The sequence below is a fragment of the Diplotaxodon limnothrissa genome, linkage group LG7, assembly GCF_057381915.1.
Source record: "Diplotaxodon limnothrissa isolate DT_005_m linkage group LG7, D_limnothrissa_male_GT1.1, whole genome shotgun sequence".
Lineage (NCBI taxonomy): Eukaryota > Metazoa > Chordata > Actinopteri > Cichliformes > Cichlidae > Diplotaxodon > Diplotaxodon limnothrissa.
The window spans coordinates 50,778,021-50,798,807 of NC_140602.1; the positions used below are offsets into that span (position 1 = coordinate 50,778,021).

General features: G+C 39.8%; 1 protein-coding gene across 1 annotated transcript in view; it reads right to left on the minus strand.

The window, feature by feature from the left end:
* The window catches only part of hcn1 (hyperpolarization activated cyclic nucleotide-gated potassium channel 1), a 74,025-nt gene that overhangs the window by 15,595 nt on the left and 37,643 nt on the right, over positions 1 to 20,787 (minus strand). The window contains exons 4-6 of the mRNA XM_085358355.1: positions 9,701 to 9,919; positions 4,523 to 4,669; positions 171 to 411 (exon numbers count right to left, since the gene is read on the minus strand). Of these exons, the coding sequence (XP_085214481.1) occupies positions 171 to 411; positions 4,523 to 4,669; positions 9,701 to 9,919 (607 nt within the window). The remainder of the gene's footprint in view (positions 1 to 170; positions 412 to 4,522; positions 4,670 to 9,700; positions 9,920 to 20,787) is intronic.

Below are 20,787 nucleotides of genomic sequence, written 5' to 3' on the forward strand. Positions count from 1 at the left end.
TTAAAGGCCTCAGGCTAGTCTCGTATATATGGTATAACTATAAGAACACAGTGTGCATTGATGTAAGAAGCACAGTGGAATATGTAGCTAACATTTGGATTTTAATGTGAAAACAAATCAAAATAAGCAACTGAAGTTCAATTTCCAGTGTTTATAGTTACATTTCTTACCTCCAAAATAGGATCCATCAGTCAGCTTCATCTCCTTGTTGAACTTGGTGATGACACTTGCAACGCCATGTTGAATAAAGTACATCTTTTTCCCCACTGTGCCTTCCCTGATAATGTAATCGTTGGGCTGGAAAACTTCAAACTTCAACTTGCTCAGCATCCCCGTCACAAAGTTGGGGTCCGCATTGGCAAACAGAGGCATGGTGGCCACAAGCTTGCGGCAGTTGAAGTTGACAATTTCCTGGTGGAGGGGGGAAAAAAAGAAAAGAGAAAAGTGTTGATTTAACAGATGAGATCATGCCATCAATAATTCAGTTATTTCAACCCAAAAGTGAAAAATGGGCTTCAGTTCGGCAGCCTGACACAGAACACCACCTCAAATCTTTCATCTCTGCCGCCTTCACAGTATCTGCAAACATAAATGAATTGGAATGCATATTGCTGCTTTATCCCTAATGCTCCTAAAGCACTTTCCATTTCTCCTGCGAAGAAACTTTTTGGCACGCAATTCATATCCTGATGAGTTTGCCCTCTGGTGCCGGCTGCAGGCCATCTCTCTGGCCCATCCTGTCCCCTCAGACCCAGCAGCAGATTAGGAGCTTGTTGTCTGTTTACCCACACATCTCTGTTGCTGTGCAGATGGAAAGCTGGGGCACTTGGCATCTGCAGCGATGTGTTGTTGACCCCACATGAGGGATAACTCCCCTCCACTGACAACAGGACATTAACAGAAAGATAACCAATCTCTGAAATGCTTGCTGGCTCCACGAGGGCAAAAAATATGTTAACTAAGCTTCAGAAGCCGGTGTCAGGTAAAGCCACGGCTCCGACCTCAATCAAGCACCAGAACTAATGAATACGATAGTAAGCACTTTTCATGCACAGTCAGGATTCCTCATGGGAAAACAATGTTTGGCTATGCCTATTTAAAGATTTGTCATATGGCAGAGAATAAAAGGCAGTGAGACAGAGGCGAGGAAGGGAGCAGGGGGGAGAGACAGAGCAGCAAAACAGTCTGGCTATTAGGCTGTGTGGACTCTGGTTTAGCATATTTTAGCCGATTAGCTTCAAACTTCATCTAGTTCAACTGTATTGAATCCCTATACATGCTTCAGATGTTCTTGTTTTACGACAGTCTGAAAGTCACCTTAGAAAAACGTTGATCACAACGTGTTTTTTCTTCTTCTTTTAATATTATTTTTGTCAAGGTTACTTTGTCCTTGTTTTCCTTCGTGTTCATCTTTGCTCGTCTACATTGTACATCAGGTTGTCAGCTACCAGAGATAATCAATGTAATACTGTTTTTAGGAGCTCACAATCAATTATTGGATGTTGCAGTGTCCTTGAATGCAACACATTTTTTTTTCTTTAAAGCGAAGTCTGCCCGTGCTCAATATGTTGATGGATCGCCTGTCTTAGGATGATCTTTACAGTTCACCAAATGAATAAGTTAAAACCAGCAGGGAAATTTGGAAAAGCTCTGCAGATGTAGAAATATTCTGACATAAATGTAAAAATGTATATAGTGGTGGAATCATCTTACATAGGATATACATCTTTTGTTTTTGTAACCCAAGTGAAGTCCGTACAAAATCTGGAGTTCGTTTAAGCCTACAGCAGCAGTAGCAGCATAATTGTTTTGCAGACTTGTGATAACTGGCTTGCCACAATCAGTTATAAGTATGCTTTAACTGATTCGGCATTCTTACCATAGCCTGAGTGGTGCGAAGTGGAGCTAATTCAGTTCCCAAATTGACCTCTAAGTCAGGACCCCACAGATTGTCCATACAATCAGAACCACTTAGGTTTCAGTCTGTCTGAAAGTGTCCTGGCTTTACTGATGATGGTCAGGTTTACAGCCACATTAATTGATTTTCGTTAAATGAGCTGTGGAAAAGCTCTACATTGTTGCTCTTTATCTCCCCAAATTTAACCTCAGCAATTTACCCAATCTCCTACCGAGCTGTTCACTCTGGGTAAAATATACTATACCGTATTTTAAACAGAAGAAGGCAGTGGTCATACCACAATGACAAACAGGACAATAGTTGATATGACTAGACCTTTCTATTTTTAGACTGGAAATTTATTCAAAATATGCTGAGAAAAAAGAAACAAACAAAAAACCCCAAACTTAGTAAGCGCTATAATCTGCTGGTCAGAAGATCCTGAGTGAAAGGGACATTCAGGTACTTTCGGCTAAAAAAAACAGCTCACAGAAAGAGATTAATCAAACTAAGTCATTCCGATTATTTCACCAGTTTTTACGTCATCCAAGCATGCCAATGTAGTGGCCTTCAGCAGTTCATCAGAGCACTCAGTGGAATGGAAATCTATGGGAGAAGTTTGCTCCCTCCCACAAAATACTTAATCATCTGGTTTATTACAGCTGAACAGCAAAACATAATTGTACTGTTGCTCTGACAAATGCACACAGATGAGGTGCACAACAGCTTAAACTGTGCGGTGCCCAGCAGACCTAGTGATTATTGTGATAAAGATGTAGGTAAGCTTAATTATTGTTTTTCTTATAGCGTGGTATTTGTTTAAGTGTCTATTAAAGTAATAAAGGGTTATATTACTCTACCAGCAGTAAAGTGACCTACTTTGGTGATGGGAGATCAAATAAAGCGCATACTTTTAGAAACAGAGAGGAAACAGGCTGCACACCTGACATGGGGGAAACCACGGCGCCTCAGTTGTTGGATAGACTGATTAGAACAGAAGTGCAGTCAGCTGACACTAAGTCAAAGCTGCCAAATTACAGATGACGAATCAGACGAACACTGTCTTGTAATGTAATAAAGCTTAGTCAAGTTTTGGTGTCTAATTAGGTTTTCATATTAAAAAATCTCCAGTAATTATCAAATTTATTAGACCGACACTCAGATTGAGGCATATGCCATGAGTGCCTTAAATGAACAGTACTAGTAATCACACATATCATTTTGTTAGCTTCTGTAATGGTTCATCAACCAGTAGATGCAGCTATTTATTTGAAATTGTAATATATAATGTTTCACAAAAAAAGATAAAAAAAAAAAAGTAGTAAAGCCCTTTATTATTTTTGAGATGCCAAATTACAATCATTTACTTACATCCCTGAACAGGAAAATGAGTTTTGGTGATTCAGTGTTATAACTGATTAATTACAAAAAGAAGTTTAAATATGTACAAAAAATTTTTCCACGTAGTTTGTTATATAGTACAACACTAAATGTTACATTTTGTCAAACGAAGCTAAAAATAATTTATTCAATCTGGTTAAATTAAATTTACTCGACTGGTACTCATTCAGTTTATACCAATTAATAATTCATTAATTAAAGAAATAAACCTTGTTCAAAATAATTGCTTCATGGTTTTTGATGATGAAGAATCTGTACTCAATCTAGGCATAAAAATGTGAATTTTGGCAGATTTCTCAAATATTTTAATATTTTTCTAAGATATATGTGTATTATTTCTTGATTGTATAACAGGTGGTCTAACTATTTTTTTTAACACTGTACATAAAATTACAACAAAATGTAAGACTTACTGAAATTGCTCTGATGTGACCATGTTTGCTATTATCGATCTCTCTCAGTTTAAGCTGGATTTAACCTTTGCTTAGTGCACATATTGAACTAAGCCCATGTTTTACTGTCCCTTTAAATCCCTGCACCTTTCTTGTAAGTGCTTGGGACTATGCAGCAACTCTGCACACCGTAGCATTCATCTCTTGAGCATATAACTTTGCAAGGTGACTTAATGGGGCTTTATGAGAGCTGGTCAGGATTCCTACACTACATTTATCCTACATTCACTTCTTACTCCGCTGCTCCCTAATATCCCTTTGCATAATTACACATGTAATGTGCTTATGGGGGAGGTCGTCCAAGGACCAAAACTGGTGCTTGACGTCACAGTAACCTTTATTGCTCTATCTCATTACCTCTGTGGCAGTTGTTTAACAGCTCTGTAAATCACAAGCTCTTGGAGTTTATCACAAGTGAAAGAGAGGCACAGGAGGTGCTTCTGTAGGAAATGTTTTCCTATTTTGACTTTCAGCCAGTCAAGTTTCACCTGGGGAGACTCCGTTTTGCTCTTTTTCTTCCTGACCTTGTAAGATGAGATGACAGGTGTTTCAGTTTAATGTGCTGCACCCAAATAAAGATTCACTGCTTATGTTCAGAAAAAAAGAAAAATAGATCTAACTTATGTTCCAAAACTAAGACATTGTGACACCTACCTTTCAGTGTCTATTTTTTTTATTAAGGTTCCAAAAATAAAATCAGAGCGTTCGAAAGGAAAAATCTACAGATTTCTAAATGTTACTCAAGAAGAGAGCTTCTAAAATGTTGTGTCACCTCTTTGAGGGGGTCGTTGAGTTCACTCAGGATGTTTTCCTCATCAAAGATTTTCCCTTGGTAGCGGTGCTCATAGTAGTCATGGATTTTCTGTCTCATGTCTGCTGGAAGCTTGTGGAAGGACATGTATTGCTCCACTTGCTTATACTAGAAGAGACAAAGAAAAACAGTCATCACTTAACAGCTTAACATGTAAAAAAAAAAAAAATCAGATATCTTAAAGCAGCCCCAGTAAAGTCTTGAGTTTTATATTTATTTGGAAATCGCACCTTTAATAAACAGCAAAGCAACAAAAATGTGGTCTACACAGAGTGCATATTTGTGTCTCTGTATTGAGGACAAGGCGTGCTCTCACACAGTCACAGTGCCATGTCCTGGTTCTGCGTGTGGGGAGGGAGAGGCAGAACAAGAGAGGCAGGTGGTGAAGAAAGTAGGAACGAGTACAGGCCCGGGGCTATGTCAGACCAAGGTAGCAGCAGATTATCTCACCGATGCAGGAAGCCCAGTGCTAATAGGCAACCGAGCTATGCTGCAATGTGAACAAGCGAGGCATACCTAGTATCCAGGAGCATAAGAGGATATTGGGTAATTTTCAAAGAAGAATTCTCCTTTTGACCGCGTTATATATCATCATAGGGTCTTTACCTTATAATATAGAGCATCGTGAGGTGACAGGTGTTGTGATTTATTGCTATCCTCTTTCCTTTCCTGTCTTTGTTTTTTCTTGTTTACATTAAAATGTCATTTTTGAGCACCTTAAACTGCTCAAGTTTCATCATTACAATCAACTTAATTTTCACCTACTATCACATTAATATGCAAATAATGTTAAAATAATAATTTTCAAATAATTTGCATTGGTTTTTGGGTTGTTTAATAACTGAGAAGAGAACTGTCTGCACTTTAAATACAGTTCTGACAAATAAGAATATATTTCAAGTCCTTAGATTTAGCTGGACATACAGTGAATAAATCATTTTGAGATGCTACGAATTATAAAAAGTAGAATTTCTTTTTTAAAAAAGTATAATGGTGTGACATTAAAAAGGAGCGAGGAGGGAGTCTGTACACTTGCCATCTCTGTTTTTCTGGCTAACTAAGATAAAAGATCCCGTTTCTACATCCTGTTTCCAGTAATTAACTAAAAATTAGCAGGAGTGTAACGTCCAGCTGCATTATCCTGCAGGCAAGTACTGACCCACAAGAACACAGAAAAAACTTTGGCTCATTTATTTAGAGTAGTCGGCGAGCACGGCCAAAGCCCCAACACCTGAAAATGAACCTCAACAAAGAGAATAGAGGTGAGAGCCAGCAGCAGCTGCGAGGCTGGTAGGACAGTTCAGTTTGAGAGGCTTTGACCAATGTGACGCAGGCAGCCCCATAAAACGATATTTGTTAGCGAGAGGAGCCACTCGAGTCCCAGTGCCTCCCTCATTGATTTCTCACCCGGCTGCAGAAAGGTGATAAGGGACCAGAGCTTTGTTTGCGGGAAATTGATTTATTTTGAGTTCACACAGCCGAAGTCAGAAGGTGTCTGCAGGGGCTCAACCGGTCCATTTCGACTCGGGTGGTCAGGGTGGGGCACAGAGTAAGGCAATGGGGGCACATTTTAGGCTCGATATGGGGCCTTCAGCTTTAACGTCACATTATCTTTTCATTATGACTAATTTCCATTCTCATATTAATTCAGATGTGTAATTTTATTGGTTAATTACTTTCTAAAGGAGCAATTTAGATAAATGCTGACTACATTCCTCATTATCCCACCTCATCCATTTCTCTCTTTATCCCCCCTCTCTCTCTCACTCTCGTTCTCTCTCTAGAAATAGTCAGGGCCCAGTCAGACTAACACCCACACTGGGATGTGCCACTTGGCAGAACCCACTTCTTTCCTGGCTGATGGCACTCCTGGGGCATTCCTGTGGATCTAATTTAACCCAGGCGCACTGCAATTTGCAAAGTTAAACATCACCCATAAATATATGTTTAGCAGCATTATGTAAAATGATGAAACCTCCTCTGTTGCAGAATGTGTCCTAAGACGTGAAGGACAGTTTAAAGAGGGCAGGCAATTAGTGCAAAGACTTGAAATGCTTCATCCACTTTGTATGTGCTCAACGCTTCTTTTATTGAGCAGGAATTGATCTGATACCCATCTGTGTCACGCAGAGGACGATGCATTTAATTGCAACCCCATTTGTAGTGCTTGCATGACATAAATGTAATTGCAAGATGCTGTGTTTGACATCTGATGGGTGCACGGTCACAGTATTCCTTTACAGAATCATTTATGTTTCAGAAACTTGTTTTGAAACTATTTAATTATCTTTGCAATATTTCAGAGGAGGGAGGTAGTTACATTAGCTTTGCAATGAACCTCAGACCGAAATATGAAATGTGGGACATCTTGGACATATCTTAAAGAGCAACTCAGCTGCACTGTGGCAGCACCAGGGCTTGACAGCAGACATGTCTCTATATCATACATACTTTAAACCCTCATTTCCTTCCCTCTCCTCCCACTATCTCTGTTTCCTCTCTTCTCTATAGCTTTTGCTTGGTCTGTTTTTTCTTTTCTCCTAGTCTGGATAAAATTAGTTTTTGAGTTTTTGGAAATTAAGTAGAACCTATCAACAACAATCACTTTACTTTCTTACTGCTCATCATGTTCTTGTCATAAACATCCTCCGGCCTCAGATAACTTATAACCTCGCATCCCCATCCATCTCTCCATCCATGTTTCCAACCCTCCAGCTGTGGCAGTGATAGATGTAATGGCTAGAGGCTCAGCACCCTGAACCCATCCCTGCTGCTCTGCAGCCTGCTCCACTGATATGCACAGCCATGCAGCAAATCAGCCCCTGCTGAACCTGGCTCCACACTGGAGCTCCGTTACCATGAACATGGCATTCGCGGCCCCGAAGCTGTCAGTTCGATTCCTGGGGTGACGTTAGAGGGACAGAAAGGGATGTAGATTAAAAATAGTGTGTGATGTACATCTGCTTTGGAGCAACTGAGCTGGAGATGTGCCACTAATTCAAACAGTGACTTGGCACGGCTCGCTTGTTTGCTGAGGGCAACCTGCCGTCATGATTTTTAAAAATTTTTTTGCTATGCTGTGAATATAACTCATAATTATATCTGCATATTAATGATCAGTCAGCATACCATTAATTTTTTTTATTATAGCCCTTTTATTTGCTGTCTTGTTCTTCGAATCTGTTTCATCTGATCTGATTTATGTGTCAAACAACACTTTGTATTGATAATGATAAATGTGCATTTTACTAATTTGTGCGGATTTGTGATAACACTTTTGCAAAGACAATAGAAACTGCAGTTTTAATTTCAAGTTTTAGGTGACATGTAAGATTGCAATGTGGTGCCAAAACGCACCGAGGGGGATGTTCCTCTAGATTGGACTGACCATGAGGACAGCTGGCAAGGTCGGGCCATCACACTTGAATAAACCGACAATGGCTAAATGATTTTATAAGCAAGGTGTAAATTAACGAAGAGGTATTTTAGCACGTCCTGTAATAGCCAAGGTGACTTTACCAATGCTCTGATAAGAATTATGACTACATCTCTGGAAGGATAAATAATGTGTGCTTTGTACCTCTGTCCAGTCGTGCCTCTGTGTGTGCGTTTGTGTGGATATGTTCTGATAAACTCAATAGGGATGTAAGCTGCTGGAGGGCTCGCTTAGTGGATGGATATGATCAACATTCATTGAATTCAGGAAGTCAAAAAGTGTGCTGTTAAACCACATGAAATTTTTTATAGATTATTAAAAGATGAATAATTACATGGCGGGAAAAATCAAAGTAATTGGTAATAATATTTTTAACTTCCTGACCCATTATAACCCATTTTCATAATATAATTTTAAAAAATGATGAAAACTTAAAGGGAAAACATCAGTTTTATTTCTTATATTCTAAATTAATCTGTTTAATTGCTTTCTATTTAAATAATATCTAAATAATTTTTCTGAAATCATAGACAAATACTGAAAAATTGTCTTAAATAACAAACTGAACAACTTGTATATGAAGATTTATTGTCTTTAGTTATTTAATTATTGCCACTTCTGATATCTCTTGACACGGAAAAGTAGCAAATGCTTAAAATAAAAAATATACTGAAATGCAGGAATTAGACTCCATTACTGGGTGAAAAATGGCTTGAAGAATAAACCCTGCATTAAACACTGTTAAAGACTTAATTTCTGAGTAATTGTTTCAGCTCTCACACACACAGCATGTCATAGTAAATAAGAATGTACTAAGACAAGATAATTAGCGCTTTCTGTTAATCGCATTTCAGCTGACTCACTGTCTTTATATCATATTTGGAAAAAAAAACTATTTCCTTTGGGAAGAAAAGGAGTGTCTTACAAAATCAGTGTGACCTGATGTAACTGTTCTTACATCATCCTGTAAGTTAAAGATTAAGTTATCTTAATCCTAAACTTGTTTGTGGATGAAGACATACCATAGAGGACTAATCCCCACGCCCAATAGTGTGGTATGTACAATGCGTTCTGCAGCATAAGCACAGGCAAAGTTTGGGAGTTAAACTCTGCTTCTTGCGTGCAAACACAAAGCGCATCAGTCATGGCTGGGTGTTCTGGGAATTGCCCAGGCCCCACAGCGGGATCACAGATGGTGGCTCAGTTGAAATGCTGGATAATCATCCTCTACGTGAAAAAAAAGAAAGAAGATATAATGATGTAATAGGAACTGAAGGAAAAGGGAAAAATAAAATGTGTCCACTGGCAGCATACAGACAGTGAGGTGGCTGCTTATGTCATAGACCTCATCACCCTGTTGACCTTAAGAGATCTGCTTGGGGGTAGGTAGGAAATCCTCTTTCCTAGTCATCGCTGCGGATATATTTATATTTATATTGTGGGAGCTCAACCTATTGGTCCACAGTGTAATTGAGGGCTAATTTATTTAAATCCAGCTCCAATGAGCAGGACTTTACAGAGTCACAAAAAAAGAAAAAAATCACATTAATACTTTGAGACCATCTCAGTAGTACTTAGCTTAACTTACCTTTAAACAACAAACCATTAAAGATGTGTACGCATACATCATACCATGTATCATACCCAGTGTTCTTTTAAATCTCAGGAATTTAATATTGTGTGTGCCACTGCAGGACTCTTACCTTCTCTTGGTACTGCCTCCGTGAGGAATCCAGTGATTGGATTAGAGCTGTAGCATGGCCAACAAACATGGCGTAGCACGTGGCTCCTACAATCATACTCAGCATGGTGACCCAAAGGTCAGACATGCTGACGGGTGCCCGGGCACCATAACCGATGCACAGCATGTGGCTCATGGCTTTGAAGAGGGCATAGGAGTACTGCTTACCCCAAGAAACGTTCTGAAAGAACCAGAGGGGAAGAAAAAGGGAAGGAGAGACAGAGGAGGTTTGGGGGGAGTTACTGCCAAGCAAGACAAGGAAGAAAGGCTCCGCGGCAGATAAAAATGGAACAACAGACTTTCCTTTGATGGATCACTAACACTCAGCCAACATAATCTTCATGCTTCTGAACCTTATGGGTTTACTGAATGAATGAACTTTCTACCTTTTTACCTTCTCTCTCTGTTTGCATCTACTTTATTCATTTTACAGATTATCAAAGGGTGAGAAGCGGTTCAGCTTTGCAAAGGTTAAAAAAAACAGCTTCTAAACTATGTATCCAGTATCCAGACTATACGGACAAAAGTACTGGGTCACTTACACATTACACCCAAAGGAGCTGCCCTGCCATAGAAATGCTTCTCATGAAGCTCCTGGTGCACTTTTGTGCTGATGTTAATGCCAGAAGATTAACCCTGCTGTGGTTTCTAAACACTTCCACTTTGCAAAAATACCACGTGCAGTTGGCTGTGGAATTTCTACAAGGGAAGAAATTTCACAAACTGACTTGTTGCGATGGTGGCATCCTGTTTGTATTACCTCACCCAAATTCAGTGACCTCTTTAAATGACTCATTCCTTCACAAATGTGACGGCAGACCGCACTGAATCTACTTGATTTTATACCCCCATGGCAATAGGAGTAAAAACACCTGAAGTCAAAGATTAAGAGATTTGGCCCAGTATTTTTGTCCATATAGTGCAACTTGGGTTCATGGGTCCACTGTTATCCGATAATGTGTCCAGAAGGGTTTTTGAGGAGCCACATAATTCAGACTAAGTAGTTTGGAAAGAACTTGCTTGGTGGATGAAGACTGGTGATAAAAGTTTAAATGCATGGAAGCAGAACTTTAAATGGTCATCGTTAGTTTTAGAAAATATGCTTTAATATCATGCAGGTAACCAGTCTATATGCAGAGCAAAAGATGGACATCAGCTATTGATTGACTGATTAATTGAGTGCTTTCTTTCTTTCTTTAAAACTTGTAAATAAAGAGCCAACCTAACTGGCAGTGTTAGGATAGTCACTGACTATTTCTTTTAAAAGTCTTTTTTTTAGTATGAAATCTTATCAGGAGTCGCTTTCAACAGAGATTTATGCAGAACCTCTTAAATTTTAGTAATCCACATTATCAGGTAGTAGCACAATGCAAGGACATGGCTTGAAAGGCCTTTCATTTGCATTTCAGATTTCCCTCATTTCTGTTTTTCCTGCTTTTTTTTTTTAGTCTCAGCATGTCTAATGTGAAAGTATGCCTTTTCCCTCTGGAGATGTGCAAAATCTCTAGTGGGCAACTAAGCGAGCCCATTGCAGTTACTGCATGTCTGTGAAACTCAGTAATCCACTATCTAGAGACAAATGTGACAGACTCCCTGGTACAAAGCTTGTGCTCACAGACATTTTGCTGACACCCCGAAAAGCTTCACCTCCTGCAAAGATGAAGTGCTGAGGAAGCACTCCATGCAGAATACCTATCACACACAGCAGAACAGCTAGTGATAGAAATAGGAAACTTAGATAGTCTCTTTTTTCCCCCATTTGCCTCAGATCCATGTGTCACATGCCATCATGCCCATTTTGTCCCCTTTGCCATGCCATTGCCTGATCTGCTTGAGTCCACTCAGTTATTCAAGTGGGAATTAGTGAATCCCACTTGAATTTGATGACAGATGCACATTTATAGCAAATCATTAGCCCTGGATGACTCATCAGTTCTTATGTCAGCACAGATTAGTTGTTTCCTCCAGAACTGATTACAGGATTTGTTATCAATTACAGCGTGTTCAATTTTTATAACATGATACTCAACAGGATAATCAATAAAATATGGTGTGTGTGTGTGTGTGTGTGTGTGTGTGTGTGTGTGTGTGTGTGTGTGTGTGTGTGTGTGTTAAACCATTGAAATATTACCTTTAGGTTCAAATATTCTATCCATCCATTCATCCATCCATCCACCTAACTCCTTATCCCACTTAGGGATGTAGGAAGCTGGTGCCATCCCAGCTGCGAAAGCTGTGGCAGGTCAGCAGTCCATGACAGGGATCGTGGCTTTCATTGTACTGGAAATATCTGCAGCTAGCATTTCAGCACAAGCACCCGTCCACTGTAGCACACAACACATACACACAATAATGTATTTCCACACAGAGAACAAAGTCACCCAACCATATACCTGGAACTAATGCAGTTTGGGTCCTAGATGTTCTTTCACACGTGTATATTTCACATGGTGGGTGAGTGTTTATTCAGCAACGACGGGCTGTGTTTGTGTTGACATATTTGTATGCATGGAAAAACAGAGGCATGGTTTTGCCAGATGATATCACAAAGTCCGAAATGACTCACTGCACCTTTTGCTGTTTTTCTCTGCATGTAAACTGCTCCAACAAAGAAATCTCTGCAGAGCTTTGGGCATTAAGGGCCTGGGGACTAACCTCACAGTTTCTGTCTGTTCAACTTCGCTGTCCATCCTTATTTCCCATCAATGTTTGTACATAAACCTCTCCAAAATAGCAGAATTAGCTTTATCATCCTCTTGCTTACATTAATCCGCCTACCTAATCAGATTGAAACAGTGGTCTATCACTTGTAACGCACAATTAATTAGGAGTCAAACAATCATGAATGACCTGTAGACAATTTGTAAAATGAATAAAAATGTTTCTTCATATGAGGCAAACTGACCAGCTGAGCTCACATTTATTATATCACGAGGTATAATAACTGCGAATATTTCCTTCTCCCATGTCCAAAGACATATAATAATGAGCAAATAACTCAGGCAGTCAAACGTGGCATTAAATTTATTCCACAGCTGCTTTGTGGAATATACTGATAACATTGGTAAGTTGGCTCTGACAGTGCAGTGTCAGTGAATCTTTAATAAAAAAAAAAGAAGCATGGATCACATGACCAACTTTAGTGATTCCTTAAGCCAAATTTTCACTCTTTCTTTATCTTAAACAGACTGATAGAGACTGAATTGTTCAGAAGTAGCTCAGTTCTGAGTTGACATTTCACTGTAACATTAAAGCAGTGGGGATAATAGCTGCGTGCTTGGGGCACTGCAGGTTATGGAGCTTGTTATGAAGGATTATTGTGAGTCCTCCAAATGTGGAACTGATCATCACGATCGTTTCCAGCTGCCCATTGTTACGATTTGACATCTGGGAGACACAGAAGCAAAATATCCAAAGGCGGCTTTACCAGGCAGAGGCAGAGAGAAAATTCTCTCCTAACAAATGGAGCAAAGCCCACAAGTTAGTTCAGGCAGTCAGGCTTTAGCCGAACTGCGTCATACACACTCCTCGTTCTCCTCGTGTCGTACACCAAACACAACCTGCCAATTTGCTGGTCTATCTAAGCTGCAAAATTTCCCATCTTTCCCTCTGACACGTCAGTGCTGCTGCAGCCCTGCATCGCTGTCTGCTGTCTCAACCCCTCCATTACCCCAGCATCCCAGCAACCACCTTGTAAGCTGCCCCCCGTTTCTATACGTGACATATTTACGGGAAGTGATGAGCTCGGATCCCAGACGCCAAACTCTATTATGTTCTGCTGCTGTGATAAATAATATCAAACATGAGCTGTCTCACTGAAGTGATACTGTGGTAATGATGTCTGCAAAGTGGACTTTACAGGAGCTTTTTATCGAACATAACAAAACCAACAGCATCACCGCTTTTCACTTCGCTGTTCTTCACTCACTGCTGTTCCTCAGTGTGATTGCTTAAATTTGCATTTTGACTGCCATCACGGCATGTGAGTCACAGCTCTGGGGCAGTGCGCTATGATTACAGCAGGCACTCATGCTCAGCACCCATTTTTTTGTCTGATTAGGTTGGTCACAAAAGGACAGATACATGCACACTTTTATCTAATGCATAAAGAGTGATGAGAACTAGAAATCTCCAGGGCTGGTTCTGTACAGCCTTCCTTTGGGAAGAGTGAGTCATTTCACTATCAGTGCAGAAAAAGCAGTTTCTAGTTGCTTTCCTATAGTTCACAATGTACAGCCCCCTTGATATAGATTTTGCCAACACAACAAATGTATTCATTTCCTCTAACATTATTCTAAATATAATTAAGCTCTGTTTTTTAGCAGGAAAACACATCAGACACTACATATTCATCTTTCAGCAGCCCCGTAAGAACAGCAGCGCAGGTTCAGACTTCATTACCACACACATTAAAGCGATCCCAATTCCGCACTATTGTTTAAGCACCAGCAACTTCAAAGTATCTATAATTTAACTGTGCTCGTTGTTTTGACAGCACGCTTGCAACCACTTGCTTGCATTTTAATTAATTAGTCACAGAATCAGCAGTCCTCTCTCTCAAGATGAAACCGGCTACGTGACCAGGAAGGCGGCTGATGATTCACCATTATCCTCGTGTTCAGTGCGACCCAGAGGCTTTGGTTGTTGTTGATACTGACAAACTATGAGACTAACAGGATGTAATGCCTTGCTGCAAAGAACACAATTTTGCAAAAAAAGAGAACAGTCCGAGGACAAATGACAGCAATTAAACTTATTTTTCATCTGGACTCCCAAAGATTTGCACTGATACTTAGTTTCACTGCAGCACAAATTATACTCAATAGAGTGTGTAGCAAGATCTGGTTGCCCTGTAAATATGTTTTAGTTTTATTTAACATTTTATTTTTTTTGTTTGCGCCTGTGCGTGTCTGCAGAGAAAATAAGTGAATGAGCAAATTTGCCTCAACTGATTAATTTAATCACTGATTAACTCCCTAAACCCAACAAACAGTCCTTGAATGGCAAAAAAAAAAGAAGCAATGCGCAATATTCATTTTTCAATTGCATAATCAAACTGCAAGCTGTTCTCCCTGGGAGCGCACAGAAGGCACGGCGGCCTTTAAACACAGATGACAGAGTAAAGGGATGTGCAGGCCTGCATCGACACCAAAAAAAGCGCGCCCAGTGATGTATCTCACTGTGTGCGTTGTCATTGTCTCGTGAGCTTTTATGTTCATCACCTGTAGCAGTACTAATGGACTTCATCTCTCTACAGAAGTTTTTTTATGCACTGGCACCAGTAATGTGGCCCGAGACATATCTTCAGATTCATCTGTGTGTAACTCTGTTTGCTCCTTTCTTGTAAACGCACAATCACTTCAAAGGTTTGAGGGAATTTCCTCATATTTTGGCATTTTGGCAAACTTTAACTTCAGCTCAACCAATCAGATATGTGGTAGTCAAGGGTCAAGGTCACTGTGGCAAGAAAAAAAACATGTTTTTAACCGTGAAGCCACAATTCAAATGCTAATCATGGCCATATTGTATATAACAGTCAAATAGTATGAAATTATGAAGTGATAAGCTGAGAGGGTCTGCTGTGGCGACCCCTAGAGGCAGCAGCTGAAAGAAGAGGCAGCAGATTATTATATCTAATAGGTCAAAGATCAATTCTGGACAATCATGGATCTAAAGTGCAACTTTACTGACTGGCAGTGGTACACGTGCCATTTCTTTTCTTCTTTCTTTTTTAACATTTTCGTGGCAGAAGTCTTCTCAGAGGTTACAGACAAAAAAGCCTTTGGATATCTGAAACTTGGCAATATTTGGCATTCTTGCTTAAACTGGGAACTATTAACCAATTATCAAGATAGTTCCAATTTATAAATGTTTGCTTTTGCGATTTTCCACCCAATCTTTACGATGAATGAGGTACGGTGATTTTTCTTTGTCTTCTCACAAGGCTCTCCTCACAACAGAACTTTATTTTTTAAGATCCCACAACAGCCTCTGAAAGCTCAGCAGCTGTGGTCCAAATACCCTCACACAAGCTTGATTAAACCATCCTACTGTATCAGTTGACAAATAGCACACAATTCTTTCAGCTAACAAAAAATGATTACCAACGAGAGCCAAAAAAAGAATCCAAAAACAAGCTGTTCGCATAGGGACTGAAGCAGTCTTGCATTTTCCTTCCATAAGCCCAATGTGTATGTTGAGGGGAAGTGTGATGTGAAAGAAGGGAAGAGGGTGACACATCTGATTAATTCATAAATTCAGGACTGAGCCCGCCTTTTGAAAGTGACTCATTCAGGGAGATTGAGAAGAAATGGAAGGAAATGAAGTGGGTGGTCCATGGATAAAAGGAGCCAGGAAGGGTGACTGATACTGAAGGGCAGTTGTGCATGGTTAGCCAGGCGTTTCTGTCCTTTTTTCCCTTTTCCCCCTTGTGTCTACCTACAGTATATCCACCTGTCTTTTGGCCTCTAGCTCTCTCTGAGACAGGAGCCCTCAGCAGGGCTACTGCTGTCTCTCTCTTGATATGAGCTTGGCCAGGAACAGTAGGCACACACATACACTCACAAATGCTCCACCACATGCATCTTTAAGCTGTACAACAGCCTATCCAATACCACAGCCCACCACCTTCCAACATGAGCCAACATAGTGACAGCAGCATTATCTTGTTTGGTGATTAAGTAAATGCGGCCTCTAAAGAGTAAGAAGCTACTCTCAGACCATTAGTCAGGAAGATAACAGGCCTAGACTGTGCACAGCACCACTCAGCAGTATCTGCAGCCCTTGCTGCCCTCACTCTTCTACTCACAGCTGGAGACTGAAAGCACGGAGCCAACAACAGAAAAAAATATGATGCAATATATGGCTTTAAAGCTCTCCTTTTTTGGACAGAGACAAAGGCAAACCTCTTGATGACAACGTTTAACTGTATTGTTTATTTATACCTGCAGCAAACACAGCAAACGGAGGAAAAGATACCTTATCCTGATTTTCAACTTGTGAATGCTAATGCATTGCGATGGTGTGAGAAGAGGAATCCCATATGCGAGCTGGCCTTATCACTTTGGATTTGCCAGACAGCAGTCAGTGCACAGGCTTGCACTTCTGCACAGATCCACAGGGAAGAGATTCTGCAAATTGCCCATTCTGCCACATCACCATCAGTAACACTATGCTCATGTGCAGATATCTACAGTACCACTGGCTTAAACAGATTTTACCTCTAAAATGCCTCGTGGTTTTCTTTGTGAGTTATTTTGGTTAAATGTAAAAGCAAACATAATACTGGCACTCACTGATGAACTCATATGCTCCTTAATGTTTTTTTAAAGGGCAAGATGAATTTGGTTCAGCTGTAAGCGGCTCAGCGGGATAAAAATTGCCCTCATTACTTACAGACAAATACATATTTGATGACCCAAACTAGATTTGCAAATTTGTATGAATATTTGTAAATAATATACAGCACTGTGCAGAATTCAGACGACCCCTTTATTTCTTTATAATTTGTTTCTTTAAAAGTGCTCTTCGACAATAGGTCTCCACGCTTTGGAGACCTATTGTCTCCAAAACTGCTTTTTCCCTGAGTATTTGTGCATGGCCATTTTAAAGCGATTTTTCCATTTGTTCTGTTTGTTAAGCCATCTGAGACTGACTGCAAGAGGAGGTCAGGAGAGAGGTACAACAGTGGTGTTGGAGATCTGATGGAAGCGATGGAATTAATGCAGAAAAGTACCATCAGATTTTGAGCTTGTTTGCAATATCATGCATAAAGCATCTGATTGACAGTGGCTTCATTTATAGAAAGACAATGATCCCAAACACGGTGCTGATACAGTATAAAAGCATATCAGGATGGGAAAACACAAGATGGATTGGTCTCCCTAGAGCTCAGACATTACTGAAGCAGTGTGGGATCATCATAACAGAGAACAGAACAAAAAGGTAGTTAATATCCAAAGAAGAGCTTCAAGAAGCCTGGATATCTATTCCTGAAGAAATATCAAGAAAGCTGCCTGAGAGAGTTTAGGATGTGTCAATTCACCAGCAAGTAGCTAACCCATCAGAGAAAGTGTAAAACAAACATACAAAGCCATCTTTGCAATGTTTTAGCTACATACAAGTGAATACAGCTTGGAGAAAGGGTTTCGTGTCATAACAGCTCACCCACAGGCTTCTAGCACTGATTTATGCCTTATTTGTTTTAGAGGCAATTTTTGCAGGCTGCAGCTATAGCCACACGGGGGGCACCAAATTAGGCTTGTACACCATCTCCCTTTGATATTGATTTGCATAGAAGGAGGATGTACCAGCTTTATTCTCAGTAAGATCAGCAACACGCAGCGTGCATGCAAGGAGATGTTTATCATTAAGTTTTACAGCGACAAGTAATTATGAACCCAGAGTGTTGCTGTTTAAAAGGAAGTTTAAGAATCTGGGTTACTGAGGAGATGTTCGCCCGTAGTTACCATTAACAAGGATGAATTGTGACAGTTCTGTGGGAAATTACATCAGTGCAAATTCCTTTGGTGCGAACAGAGATGGATAATGTCTGTTTGGATGAATAACACATGCTAGCTGGTATCAAACGCACTTGGGCAACTCGTTGCCTCCAAGTAAAGATGAGAGCTGTGACGTTTATAAAAGCTGACATTTGCACCTCCGGTATGATGCCTCTAAACAGTTCGTGCGCTCGTGCAGCACAGAAATGTTTGTCACAGAAAGAGGGAGAGGAGACGGCAAAAGAGCTCCGCGGGGGAGTATTTACAATCAGCATTACCCAGGAGGTCTGCACGCGCTCACATCAGTCCAAAACGGGCAAGCACAGTCCGCTTGACCTCAACTCAAGAGGAGAAGAGGGAAGATGAAAGATACAGAAAAAGTCCAAACGAGGGGACAGTCCCCAAAGAAATCAAACATAAGCTGTGTTGACACTGTCCAGTTGTCCAGCTTTCTACTGTACACAGGGGACACACTGGCTTACATTTTTCATACACTGATACACGTAACTAGAAAGATTACGTCAGCGTGTATATTGTGAATTTTCACCTAGGGCCGCAAGACACTCCACAATCACCACTCACTCTACTGTTACATTTACAGTCACAATCAGTAATACAAAAAACAGTAATACACAAAGTAACGTGTAACATTATGCTACATTTTTACAGTCGTGAAAAGGAAAGCTTTCATTGCTGCGAAAATCACTTGAAGTGCAGCAATAACTTGAAGTGATTGTTTCCGTATGGTTTTGTTAGTCTCTCGCATCGCTGTGGAGGATATTTGGCCCATGCTCCTTAATGACGTTGTTTCAGTTCATTGAGGTTTGCATGTATTTGTTTATGCAACATAAACAAATACAGCAACCATGCTTGCTGTATTCCCTGTCCCTGGTTTAAACTGGTTGCAGTATGACGGCAATAACCAGACTGTGAGAAATACAGATCAGATCGTTGCAAAGAAGAAATGAAATACATGTGTCTTTTTTTATTCGTTTGTTTTTTAACAATGACAACTAATATGTTTAACACGTGTTAGTGAACACAAAGTATTTTCCACATACAGAGACAAGTATTACTGGGGATATTTAAAAAGCAAACAAAAAAAAAAAACAGCAACCTTTTTTAGTTATTTACTGTTTTGTACATCCAATTTCTATTTCATATGTGGGATGGTAATCTTAACACATAGGACTCTTACAATGACATATAGTGTCCCTGTCCTATCTCTGATATTAGTCTGACAAATACAGAAATTCTCGTCTTTTCATCTGAAGCTGAATAGCTGGGTAGGATAGGTCTTAATAAGAAAGACTTAAAAGGAAGAGGAAGCGGGTTTGAGTGACACTTAAGATGAGATATTTTGTGTTATTGTGATAGGATAATAGTTATATTAATTCTCAAAGAGAAACTTTCTATTACTAGGAGGGCTAACAATGATGTTGAGGTGACAGATGCCACTGCTGCAACTTTCACTTTGAACCTATTTTGGAACTATAACATGACCAGACATTGTGAAAAGACCACCAGCTGACGATTAATAATACTACTACTACTAATAATAATAATACATTTCATTTAAAAATAGCACCTTTCAGAGCACCCAAGGACACTGTACAACAAATACACAATATACACAATAATAAGAGTAACAGATAAAAGTTAAAAGCATGCAGAGGTTTAAACATAAGCAATTTTAAACAGGTGAGTTTTAAGGGTGGACTTAAAAAAAACACCTTATTCAAGGTATTGCAATAGCTTGAAGTCTAGACTTCAAGCTATTGCAATACCTTGAATCCTTTCTTTTTCAGCCATTCTGTTGTAGTTGGTGCTTTGCATGGACAGATGGCATCACATCTGACTCTAGAATACTTTTGGTATACAAAGGACTTCACAGTCAACTCAGTGACTGGAGGATACCCAGGTCCTGTAGCTGCAAAACAAGCCCAAACCATCACCCTTTCAGCACCGTGCCTGACAATTGGTATGAGGTGTTTGAGCTGATGTGCTGTGTTTGGCTTTACAACAAATATGGCGCTGTGCATTATCAAACATCTTTCACCTTGTCTTGATAAGATGAAGCTTTGCAAACCTAAGCCATACTGCCGTGTTCTTTTTAGAGACAAGAAGCTTCCTCCTGGCAACTTTTACCATGCTAACTGAGGCCTGTGGAGTTTACTTACCTAGTGAAGCAGTAAAGGTGTGCTGAGGTTTTCACAGGACTGTGAAAACTTTATTTTTCACATGACTGTTTATAAAGTCTATGGGTGGTAATTTAAAGAAATACCAAAGAGGCCAAATCACTGTCAAAAAAGACTAATGTTTCGCTTTGCTGCCCATTTTTTTAACAATGTTTTGCTTTATTTCTATAATCTCTCTCTGTTACAATCTAATGTAATTTTAGGACTAACTAGAGCTGTGCTACAAAAATCTGCAAAAATATATTTGTGTCTCTGTCCTCATGTTGTTTACATACATAATAAAACAGAGTGCTATCTATTTTTGTGGGCCATGTACAGGTGTGGTATTAGCATGATGTAGCAAGTGTATT